The 12639-nt window shown below is 38.9% G+C and overlaps 2 protein-coding genes across 11 annotated transcripts in view; one reads left to right on the top strand and one right to left on the bottom strand.

Moving 5' to 3' along the window:
• LOC144044811 (uncharacterized) overlaps positions 1-2623 on the bottom strand; it is a 39734-nt gene extending 37111 nt beyond the window's left edge. For 4 of the 5 annotated variants that reach the window (XM_077559453.1, XM_077559448.1, XM_077559451.1 and 1 more), the window contains exons 1-2: positions 2435-2623; positions 2070-2184 (exon numbers count right to left, since the gene is read on the bottom strand). The gene's annotated coding sequence lies outside the window, so the exon portion shown is untranslated. The remainder of the gene's footprint in view (positions 1-2069; positions 2185-2434) is intronic. The other variant, XM_077559452.1, reaches the window with a different exon arrangement.
• Positions 2624-3152: 529 nt separating this feature from the next.
• dtna (dystrobrevin, alpha) overlaps positions 3153-12639 on the top strand; it is a 41967-nt gene continuing 32480 nt past the window's right edge. For 2 of the 6 annotated variants that reach the window (XR_013291122.1, XR_013291123.1), the window contains exon 1: positions 6771-6969. Coding sequence is in view for 3 of the 6 variants with exons in the window: in XM_077557275.1 (XP_077413401.1) it covers positions 6953-6969 (17 nt within the window). In the remaining 3 variants the exon portion in view is untranslated. Of the gene's footprint in view, positions 3348-6770; positions 6970-12639 lie in introns of those variants that run through there. The other 4 variants (XM_077557272.1, XM_077557275.1, XM_077557271.1 and 1 more) reach the window with 4 other exon arrangements.

Raw genomic sequence — 12639 nt, 5'->3', positions numbered from 1 at the left:
AAAGGCATATGATTTTTTTTTAGGGCAACATTCTACATTGACTGTAGAATATCGGCCCTAACCACTAAGCAACACAGTAGCTGCAAATCAACTGAAAAGCATCACAAAAAAAATATATATATATATACATATATAATGTCTCAGATATTTATATCCATGTAACTGGATGATATATGCTCTAGTAATTAGGCTCTACAATATTAAACAGAAAATATACAAATAAAAATATGTGATATTTTCTAGAATGCATGTTTGCTCAAGGCATTGTTTAATATAAAATTTAAATTAAACAAATATTTGTGTTATTTACATTCCGTATTGGTTGAATGCTTCTCGAGTCACGAAGCAAAATCAATAGCTACCAAATAAAAATATATTTGAAAGTCAATAATTGTCAACAACTGAGAGATTAGCATTCATATAATTGTACAATATCTGATCACATCACTATGCAATATTAATATCAAATATACTTAAAATGTATAACATCTGCCATATTTATGTTTGTAATTGTGAAATATCTCAGTCACATAATAGGAATGTTGAATGAAAACATAAATTTAGAATATATTGTAAGTGATATGTTTCCTTGTTCCAGCAGTACTAATTAGTCACATGAGAGGGGCAAAATATAAGAAACACTTCTCAGTATGATGCAGCTTCCCTAGGCTGTGTCATGCTGAGCTGTTAATGTTAATAAATGCCAACACTTCCAGAAAGTTCCACATACCTGTTGATAATACAGGTCAAGACTCTAAATAAGCGGTTTTGCATCACAGTTTGCGAGGCACCATTTTCATTTTGCGCCTCATCGAAGCACATTCAATAGCACAAGTGAGACTCAACTGCCCCTAGACGGAACGAAAAAGCTTCGCTGGGCTGGACGTCACCTACTGTGGTTAGTCCGAGGTCGAGGGAAGCTCTTTGCTAGCTAGCAACTAGCTTCGGTTGGTTACGAGTGCATCTAAAAACACATTGCGGAATCACTCCTAAGTCAGTAATCAGCGCCTCAATGATGGCGAAAGTGCCACATTTCTGATAAGTATCGTTCTGAAGTATCATTCTAATGAAAGGATGACCAGAAAAGATGAAGAAGCCATGCTAATTGATATGCTAACCTAAGATTGACAGGCTATCGCATTGAAACCATAATTAAGTGTCAAATCTTCATAGCTCTGCGTCCAAGATGACAAAAAAATGCTCTATACACCACGACCAAAATCACAATATTTACGTCACATTAAGCCACTGACGTCAACGTGGTAACACTTCCAACAGTAAAGCTGGCTCTTAGAAGAGAAACAATTGCAGGGCTCACACTTTTACAACTACAATCAGGACAGTGGTGAGTTGTATTTTTTAAATCATTTGTTTCTGAGCCATGTTGTCAAAATATGTCTTTAAGTGCAACCGGTCCATAATGCAAAAAAAAGTAGTCTACTGGGGAAAGAAAATCTCAATGACTTTATTGACTGATGAACGTCAACTCACGTTTCATCAATATGAAACTGATATATTGGTGAGGAATATCTCAAGTTCCCCTTTAGAGATGTTTTTGTTGTTGTTTTTTTACTTAAATGCTCTGATTTAAAGAAAATAAAAATAACAATAAGAAGAAGTTACCAGTTGGGGACAGTCTAAAACACTTAACGTAGCAAAGTTTAACATCCACAACACTAAAGTAAATGTTAAATATTTTCAGAGGTATGAGTGGTCAATTTTGGTGATCGCAGTTTTCAGACCCCCAAAAACTTTTTCATATTAATGTTAATTTTAGACTGTGCCACCACTTATTATTATTTTTCTCGCAAAGAGTTTCGTTCTCAAGTAATTATTTGGAGAACTACATTTTACTTTTACTTGAGTCATATACTGCATCATCGCTAAAGTAAAAGTACTCCTACTTGAGTACTCCTACTTACTTAGGCTAAGTCAGTCAATTGGAGGTCAGTAAGTAAAAAGAAGAAAAAGAAGAAAAAGAAGAAGAAGAACTGGCGGATTCGGGCTTCTGAAAAAAAAAAATCCTATTTAGCCTAAATGGGTTTCCATACAGTCCAACTAAATTGTACTTTGTTTAAAAGCAGAATCTGGTCCTCTTGTTGGAGGAAACGTGAGGGCCTGGACAACGTCAAGCATTTGACTGTCACGGTCACGGACACAAATATCCACGATGAAAATCACCACCTGTGAAGGTACAACATAAAATGCTCCTTTACCGGCGGGGAAAGCAAATGTTAACTGAACACTCACCAAAATGTGGTGTTTGGAGTCGACCCGAGTGAGCTAACGCTAGCATAAATGGATACCTTCACCGTCTCCGTATAGTCGGAAGTCACTTACCGATCTCGCGTCAACGCTTAATTAACTGAGCTAATAACAAATTAATGAGCTCGGCGGGGGTCGTTGTCGTGGCAGAAAGTGAAAATCGACTTACTTGGAAGTGACTCGTTGACCTAAGCTAAGTGGCCCCTTTGCGTGACACGGTTTCGGCTAACACCACGCCGGGTTGGCAAGTTGTCTTTTTTTCCAAAGTTTTACGTGAATCAAACAAAACGCTCAGCCTGTCAATCTTCCTGGGGTGGTTGCTAGGCAACAAGGAGCTGCGCTCCAGGGTCCTGAGGCGTTCAACAACATTGCCTACGGTTGGAAATATTCTATAAACAACCTGAACGAACAACTAAAACATTTCGATTTCATTCGTTGTCGGTAGTTTGTTATTTAGACTTGAATTTCAGTATGATACTTGAAATTGCTAAGCCACATTGACACGTGATTTAATACTTTAAATGCAAGTACTTTAACTTAAAAATAATGAAATAAAAATGTAAAAATCACAGTAATGTATATTTTTTTGAATGTGACTATTTCTGCGTTTTATATCAATCAACCAATATGCCATCACTGGCAAAATCTCTTCTAGGCTTAGTACCCTGATGTGCATTACGTCATTGTTAAGGGGGATAAATAAAACTTTGCATAGTCATCTGTTATTTTTTAAAATAAAAAAAAGGACCTCGAGCATATGGACTTAGTATATCTCCATTTATGTTCCAAACTTGAAAGATCCTTCAGCCCAAAAAAAAAAAGAAAAAGCACACTGGCGCGAGTGACGAGATTCCGCATTACGTCATCTCGCAAAGGCCACCCGAGTGCGTGTGCGCGCTTTGCAAAGCACGAACATTCCCGACAACACCAGCGAGTCCGACAAGGGGGGACGGCCGCTTGTAGTGATGCGTTGCCCGGCCACGAAGGAAGCCTGTTAGCGGGCTGCAGGACACGATCGGTTGTGTTGGTGGTGGCATTCCCGGAGGGACGATGTGGCGTGGCATGCCTCGGAATACGTTGTGGTAAGTGGCCGTGCAGCTGCAGTCAAATCGCGACCTTAACCCGGGACTGTACCGTGTGTCGTCTGACACTACGCGGTGTAAATGACACTTCTGCGTTGATGTAAACATCGGAATGGTGCGTTTAGTGTTTCACACAGGTGTCTCCTGCAAGATGCATGCTGAGCATACGAGTAGGCGCCTGTTGCCTTTTCTCGCTGCCCTTTTTACCTTTTGACCACAATGGCTGCTGTGGATGTTTTACACGCGTTTCTCCCTGTGCGCAGGCCAGTGTTTGGTGCGTTTATTTTAAAATCTTACGCGTGCATGAGGTGAGTTGGTTAGGTTTTTGTCCCGTGCATGCATGGCCATTTGTGCACTCAATTCAGTGCCTCATCATAGTCATTGTGTGCACTGAAATGATCTTTAAAGCAGGTTTTCCCAAACTTTTTGGCTTAAATTGGAAATTTGCTGTGCGTGTGCACCATGGTACGGTAGGCGTTGTCACTTCCGCCCCGGAGTTCTGAGGTTCTGGGTTTGAATCCCAGCTCAGGACTTCCTGTGTGGAGTTTTCAATTTCCCTTCACTTTTAACTGATTTTACAATTCTTTTAACAATTAAAAAATTAGTTGCATACTTTAATGTATGTTTGCCACCATTTTTCAAAACTTCTGATTTGTGAACCAAATCACGAGTTTGTCAAAATATGAGCTGAGGTTATTTCTTTTTTCCGACATTTGACATTCGAGCATTGCATGGTGAACTACACTCACTTTCACAACAACCAGCAGTTTTGGCAGAAAGTGAACAATTATTCAAAATTGAGGCCTCAAGCTGTTTATTACCACTTCCAGTTGGAGGTTACTGCACTGAGCATACAACAAATAGAATTACGTGTGCATTTCAAACAACTACATAGTTTTGCCTTAGGAAAGTTCGCTTGGCTGAATGCAAAAAAAAGAAGAAGAAAAAAGAGATATAGACAGGCTAATGAATAGCATCGTGTCATTGGTGTTTTTCAATGGATTTTTACAATATACTTACTATGATACATCAAATGTAAGTAAAGGTGAGCCACAATCACCGATGCATTTTCCCACCGTTTATTGAACAGTGAGACAATAGCAGAACACACAAAACCAATGAGCCCACATACACAGGAGCTGCTGTCGGTCACAGCTCACGCTCAGACGCTCACACACAGTGTCACTGACGTTTATACAGACACTATAATCTTACTGCAGATTTTATCCATGCATTTTCTGTTTATGTTCAATCAGGGTATGTTTGACCAAAACTATGGCGGTAAGTTAGTAATCAGATCGCAAGAGGAAGAGACAGCTACGCTGTGCAGCATCTCTGGATACGTTTTTCTCCCTTCTGGCTCAGAGGATGGGAAGCCAGTGTAGTTTATAGTATCGCGGTGCAAAAAATAACCCCCGGCCAATCGGTGTTAACAGCTGCCATGTGCCGCAAACAGGCAGTGGACTGAAACTCTAGTAAGTGTGTTTGTCTACAGAAATGTCACACCATGATGTGCTCCAACTCACTGGACAGAAATGAACTTTTGTACACAAACAAACTTGCAGTATGCTTATATATAGTAAAGTATGTGAGCATTTTCAGAATTGGAGGACAATTAAGACACCAACATAAAAAAATAAAAAATAAAAGTAGGTTGTTTGCATTGCTAATGTTAGTGTTGTTTCTTGCTGATCAAGAACTTTCCAATATAATAAAAGTATATATATAAAAAAGAAAAAACTTTATATGATTGTCTTTTTCTGATGAGTAACAGGGCTGTGTTGGTTTGAGTCACACACTCCAATACATCGGAAAATCTTTTTTTTTAAATGAAAAATAAAAGAAGCGAGCTTCATGACGTCATTTCTGCCGAGTCATGTAGCTCACTTTTTTCCACTCGTCCTTTATTTGGCTAAAAAGGGTTCAGCAACAGAGTTGTGTATATGTTGAAAGACTCAAATTCGAAGCATTGTATATTTGTTACTACTATTTAAAATATGAATGTGAAAAAATATATATTTTTAAAACAATTATCAAGAAGGCATATCAACAAAATTGTACCAAAAAAGCTAATTTAAAACCTTTTTTTTTTATCATTTACATTTTACATTTAAGTTAATCAAGAGGGAGGCTCAAGAGGGGAAAAAAACTGGTTGCTCAAGTGGAAGTCAAGTTAAAAATGTGCTTATGTTCTATGTGCCTCCACTAGTCTCAACTCAGTGTTCTGATTAATATTGTGTTTGCAGAATATGAATTAAATAGCAAAATCCACCCGTTGTTATCCATCTCAGGGGGCGGCCATTTTGCCACTCGCTGTCGACTGAAAATGACATCACAGTTGCTCGGGGCTAAGGTAGCAACCAATCATGGCTCACCTGTTTTCTGATTTTCGTCATGTGACGCTCACAAGCCATGACTGGTTGTTGCCTGAGTCCTAAGCAACTGTGATGTCATTTTCATTTGACAGAGAGTGGAAAAATGCCCCCCACCCATTTAAAAACATGTTTAAAAGCAAAGTAAAAAAACAAAACAAAAAAAAACTTAGATCAGCCATGAGTTGTTAAAAATATATTTATGCTGTAATTTCTTTGGATGTATCGGTATGAGTGTAATGAAAATTGTATAGGTGAGTATGAGGATATGATTTATAAATGTATTGTGGTATATGTCTATGAATTTCATGTACATATGTTGCTGGCAAATGTGCATACGTTAAAGTGCACTTGTATATATGATTAGGTTGATACATTTCCTTATGTTGGAATACATTACCTTATCATTTTATCAACATAAAACGAAGGGGTAGGACTAGATACGTTTTTAACTTCCTCCTACCCCTTTTGAACATATAAACTATTTCTTTCTACCTATTATTTTTTTCTTTTTTACTTCAATTTATATTTTAGACTTGTAATGTGTTTTTTTTTTATATGTTCAATAAAACCATAAAACCATGAGATGGATGAAAACAGGCAGTGGTAAAATGGCCGCTACCCCCGAAATGGATGACATGATTTAGACACAAGTTCTGTTTTTTGTGCATGGATTATTAGAAATTTCATGAGCGGGACAGAAAATTCTGTAATGACCTATATATAACTTTGTCGGAACAGTTGTCACATGTTTGGCCAATTAAAAAAAAATCTCTGTCTGCATTCCTTGCCATGTCTTTTGGCAGGATTTAGCCCCAGAGGCTGTCGGTGGTTAATGGTATGTACCCTGTATGTGATGTTTTTCTTTTTTAAGGGCATTTATTTTCCAATGCTGCCAGTGTGACAGTAGCACAGAAAGGGAGGTGGCTTGGGGTTGGAGGGTGGGAGAGAGTAATGCGTGTTGGGCACATGCCAGGAACGAGGTTTCGGGTCTTGCAACTGGAGCGCCAGTAAAGCTGCACAAGAATGTGGAGCCTTCTCATTTGATAGTTAAAGATAGAGGCAGCGCAGGCCGCGTCCTAGACACGCTCTAATTTCAGACACATCTTCAGTCCCGGCTCTTTTGTCGTTAGGTTTCCCCCCCTTAAGACGGGGATTTGGCCTTGCATGCACTTCGTCTCCGTCAGGACTTTGTAATAAGTCAAGACGAGGCGAGCGGAAGGAGTCGCAAGCATGGTGTTTTATGAGAGGTACGGTACACTATGATTCGTTTTGGCTGCTTTAATATCTACTCATGCGCTAGATTGTATCAATCTCTGTTATTTCCCAGAATCATAACAATCTGCCAAAGGTCACATGGCTCGGACGTGCCGTGCGAGCGCTGCTATCGTTGTGAATCTTTTAAAAGTGCATATGTTTGCGCTTATATTCACTCCCAGGAGAAAATGATGAATGTAGCGGGCTTGAAGTGTGACAGTGGCCTAGTGGCTGCTGGTGGTGGCCTCATGTGTACACATCTCAAAGCACATTCAGCTTGGCCTCACAAGGAATCAAGCACTACTTCATGGCCGTGTCTTGTCCTAAAGGGATGCTCCTTCTTATCCAAACGGCTTTTCTGTTGTATTTGCCTCATGGCTGCTAGTGGATAGCGTTTGTGCCTCACAGTCCAGACGTTCTGGGTTCGAATCTCATCTGCATCTTTCCTGTGTGGAGTTTGCATGTTGTGAGTTTTCACAAGATACTCCAGCTGCCTTCCATATTTATATATGCATGTTAGGTTTATTGAAAATTCAAAATTACTCATAGGTGTGAGTGTGAATGGTTCATCTAGGTTCCCTGTGATTGGTTGGCAACCAGTCCAGGGTGTACATTGCCTCTCGCCTAAAGTCCTTAACTCATTATCTCCCAGCCATTTTCACTGAAGCAAACCCCCTTTGCGCTCGGCTGGTTTATGGGTTTTGACTGATTTTGCAAGGCCCCACAGAATTTTGTGTTCTATTGCTATTAAAGTGTTAAGATTACACAAGATTAGAGTCTCTTCTTTCATTAGGAAAAACAAATAATATTTGTATCTGTTTCCGTTTTGCAGCAATTAGCATTAGAATATAATTAGGTTTCATCATTATTCACAAATCTGTTGAAAACACTGGGGAAAAGATATTTTATACTCTTCTGCCACCTGCTGGCCGTTTTTTGTAATAACTGCCATTGCTTTAAGCGACCACTTCACGTCAGAGGCTCCATCAAAGCCATCTGTATGCTCTAGCATAAAAATAAAAAAAAACAATAAATAAATAAATAAAAACATATAAATGTGTTTTTGCAACCATGGCAATATTTAAAATAGAACGTTTTTATATGTTTTTGGGAGCAAATGAGTTATTGAGGATAAGCACTACAGAAATGGATGGATCCCAAACAGTAGGCATGGGCCGATATTACGTTATGACGGTATGACAACCTTGAGCCAAAATATCGCTGCATCACAATATTAAAAAGTGTCAGTTTAAAATGCTTTATATATATATATATATATATATATATATATATATATATAAGTGAATACAGTTTTTTTCTTCAATTGAAGTTGAACACAATCTATTTATTAGAACATTTGTCACATTAACAAATGTGTACAATGATGAGTTTAGATAAATAAATAGCTAAATCAATAAATGTTAACAAGCATCTTCTGTTTTAATTCTTCTACTGATGTACTTTTATTTATTTTTAAGGACAACACATTAATTAACAAAGCAAAAATGGCATCTGTGTTTGCAGTGTCTCTTTCCTCTTGCGTCCTCCTTCCAGCGCACATAATGGCTCGCCCTCCCCTCGCTGCTCACCGAGGAGGAGAGAAAAAAAAGCAGCTGGCCTGAATTAACTTTGAAGAGGCAGCAACTTTACTCAACTCTTCAAGCAGCCAATCGTATTGTGCTTAGAAGTCCCTTCGGCTCATTACATTAAAAGCGTTTAATCGGTAATCGACTCATGCCTAGCAAACCGACTATTTAGTATTATACTTTCTACGTTTTTTTTTCCTGTGGCAAATATTTTAAGGGACAGTGGAACCTCCAAGGTCAAAGGTCATGGAAATATTTTTTTTCTTAAACTGTCGTCATCATGAAAAATTAAATACCTTAAATACGCCATACAAATGTAAAAATAAATTTACATAAAGTAATTAAAATAGCATGTGATATCACTTCACGTTAAGCTAAAATTCAATTTTTCATTATTAAATATTGAATTTGAGTTATTCTTACTTTTTTCCAACAAATTTGGGTCCTTTTCCAAATCATAAGACCTTTGTTCCACTGTACCGCACTAAAGTAGTCTATTCACCTTATGTAGGAACAAGCACAGGACATGTTTTAGTGACCTTGAACATGATTCTTAACACTAGGTGTGTGAATTGTGTAGTACCTGGCGATTCGATTCGTATCACGATTCATAGGTCACGATTCGATTCGATGCCGATTAATCCCGATACAAATATATAAATTGATTATTGCGATTTTTTTTTAGCTCAAATTTAGAAAATACTGATTCAGTAAACTTGTACATGTACACTGTAACATTTGTATGAAAATGTATTTATTTATCTGAAAATTCAGGCTTATAACTGAGCCACTGCATTTAACAGGTTGCAGTCTGTTTTATGTTTGAACAGCACTGAAATAAAATATGATGGCTTAATGTTCCATTAATATAACATTCTTCCATGCCTAAAGTGTGAACCCTAACCCTAAGTAAGACGTTTTGTTGAATATTTCCATACATTTTTTTAGGTTTAAACATCGATTTGGCCGCATATTGAATCGATTCGAGAATTGTACACTGTAATATCGCGATATATTGCAGAATCAATTTTTTTCAACACCCCTACTTAACACCAAGCAAAAGTGAAAGTCTGAGAAGTTTGAAAGCTGATCTTGCTTAAATCTGGCCTTGAAAATGTGTCCAAACCCTCTGTAAACTCTGTAAACCCATCTTAACATATTAGCACATTCTTTTTCCTTGCCAACTGTGGTTCTAAGAACCGTGACTGTTCGCAATGATTGGGATCAGAAAATGAAACCTGCTGATTTTAAATTCTGGTACTTTTTTTTTTTAATTACGCCACATGTGTCTGCAGAAAACGGCTAATTACTGTCAAAGTAATATAAAATTGCATGCCTGAATAATCATCTCAAACCTTTCGTCCAAAGAAAACGACCGTCCCCACTGAGCTACATCTCATAAATGATATTTACGATAGAAGAAAAAAAAAACTTTACTCCCTAAACTTTGCCCGTCTGCAGTGGGGTGTGTGGGTGGGGGTGGGGGGGTCGGTGTTGATTCAGGCGTGTGAGGGGGTGCGGGGAGGGGTGTGTGTGTGGGGGCTTGCTGCCATGGCAACAATGCACATGACTAGGTGTATTAGATTGCCTCGGACAGTGTGCGACGAGGCGTGGTGTGAGTCGTCTCTCGGCTGCTCCCTCTGCCCTGCTTCCTTGAAAGTCTTGTCCTTGTCTTACTTATGTTTGCTCACCTCCCCTCGGATTCTGTATGTGTGTGCGTTGTACATTTAATTTGGAAGTGTCGCAAAATAGAGGAAAAGGTGAAGCTGTGAATTTTGTGTGTACTGACTGCTTAGTTTAAACGTTTGATTTTGAGGTGTCACATTAATCTGTTCATCAACAACTAATCGATTGTTAAATTAATTGACAATTATTTTAAGAGTTGAGTAATCGTTGAGAGTAAATGTTTAAAATTGAAGTCAAGTAAATAAGCTCTATGCACCCCCACTCATCCCATTTTTTTTAAATCTGTCTCAGGAGGTGGCCATTTTGTCTTGTACTGCCTCTTGCTGTCCACGGAAAAATGACATCACAGTGCCAAAGTGCTCTGCCTGTCAACGTCACATAAGCAAAATTTTTGTGCAAATCCAGGTAACAGTGTAGGCTGAGGAAATGAAATTTTACTTCTCTGTTACAGTCTGCTTGCATGGGGGCCAAGTGGAGCAGTGGCCCACCTCACCCACCACAAGAAACTGTGTTTAATACAGTTTGACTAAATCTCTGTGATCGTTTATTGTGGAAATTAATTAACTATAGTATATTTTTTCATGTGCTTGCTGTCGGAAGCTCTGATGTGGTGGATGTAGTTGACCTTCCCAAAGCACACGTGATGTTGGTTATCCACCTACAGGATTAGCATAAAAAGCACATCCACAAAAATCAATTATGAAAGGGACAGTGTGTATTATTTAGCTTTTTCTACATTTAACCTTGACTCTATGATGTTTCTGCTATGGATACCCGAATGAAAAGAATTTAACAAATCTAGTTTGCCTCTAGTAATTGCGAGCCGCTCTTGTTAGCTGCTCCAGCTAGTTTTCGCTAACTGCTCTTGTTAGCCGCTCCAGCTAGTTCTCGCTAACTGCTCTTGTTAGCTGCTTTAGTGAGCTCTTGCTAGCCACTAAATTATACACTTAAACTTTAAGTGAAATGAGATGTGCCATTCTAGAACAGCGTAACCCGCTGTTGGCAGTGGTTCAGCTGTCAATCGCATATTATTTACGCATAATTGATTGATACACACTCAAAAAGGGTTGTAATTGTCTACTACACTAAACTAAATGAAGCTCCTCCTCCCACACTTTATACAGGTCCTTGACCCTATAATCTTTCTGCTATGGATACCCAAATGAGAAGAACTTAACAAATATAGTTAGCCTCTAGTAATTGCGAGCCGCTCTTGTTAGCCGCTCCAGCTAGTTTTCGCTAACTGCTCTTGTTAGCCGCTCCAGCTAGTTCTCGCTAACTGCTCTTGTTAGCTGCTTTAGTGAGCTCTTGCTAGCCACTAAATTCTACACTTAAAGTGAAATGAGATGTGCCATTCTAGAACAGCGTAACCCGCTGTTGGCAGTGGTTCGGCTGTCAATCGCATATTATTTACGCATAATTGATTGATACACACCCAAAAAGGGTTGTAATTGTCTACTACACTAAACTAAATGAAGCTCCTCCTCCCACACTTTATACAGGTCCTTGACCCTATAATCGTTCTGCTATGGATACCCAAATGAGAAGAACTTAACAAATATAGTTAGCCTCTAGTAATTGCGAGCCGCTTTTGTTAGCCGCTCCAGCTAGTTCTTGCTAACTGCTCTTTTTAGCCGCTCCGGTTAGTTTTCGCTAACTGCTCTTGTTAGCTGCTTTAGTGAGCTCTTGCTAGCCACTAAATTCTACACTTAAAGTGAAATGAGATGTGCCATTCTAGAACAGCGTAACCCGCTGTTGGCAGTGGTTCGGCTGTCAATCGCATATTATTTACGCATAATTGATTGATACACACCCAAAAAGGGTTGTAATTGTCTACTACACTAAACTAAATGAAGCTCCTCCTCCCACACTTTTAACAGGTCCTTGACCCTATAATCTTTCTGCTATGGATACCCAAATGAGAAGAACTTAACAAATATAGTTAGCCTCTAGTAATTGCGAGCCGCTCTTGTTAGCCGCTTCAGCTAGTTCTTGCTAACTGCTTTTGTTAGCCGCTCCAGCTAGTTCTTGCTAACTGCTCTTTTTAGCCGCTCCGGTGAGTTTTCGCTAACTGCTCTTGTTAGCTGCTTTAGTGAGCTCTTGCTAGCCACTAAATTCTACACTTTAAGTGAAATGAGATGTGCCATTCTAGAACAGCGTAACCCGCTGTTGGCAGTGGTTCGGCTGTCAATCGCAAATTATTTACGCATAATTGATTGATACACACCCAAATAGGGTTGTAATTGTTTACGGATGCCACAAGATGTTGGCCTAGCACTTTTTTTTCTATTAGACTGAAACGAAGCTCCACCCCTCCACTTTAACAGATCCTTGACCCTATGATGCCACCAGATGCAAAGCAATATTTTCTATTAGACATGGCTTTGACCT

This window comes from Vanacampus margaritifer, chromosome 2 (genome assembly GCF_051991255.1).
Source record: "Vanacampus margaritifer isolate UIUO_Vmar chromosome 2, RoL_Vmar_1.0, whole genome shotgun sequence".
NCBI classification, from domain to species: domain Eukaryota; kingdom Metazoa; phylum Chordata; class Actinopteri; order Syngnathiformes; family Syngnathidae; genus Vanacampus; species Vanacampus margaritifer.
The sequence above is the reverse complement of the archived record's forward strand: the minus strand, read 5'-3'. Positions and strand labels throughout refer to the sequence as shown.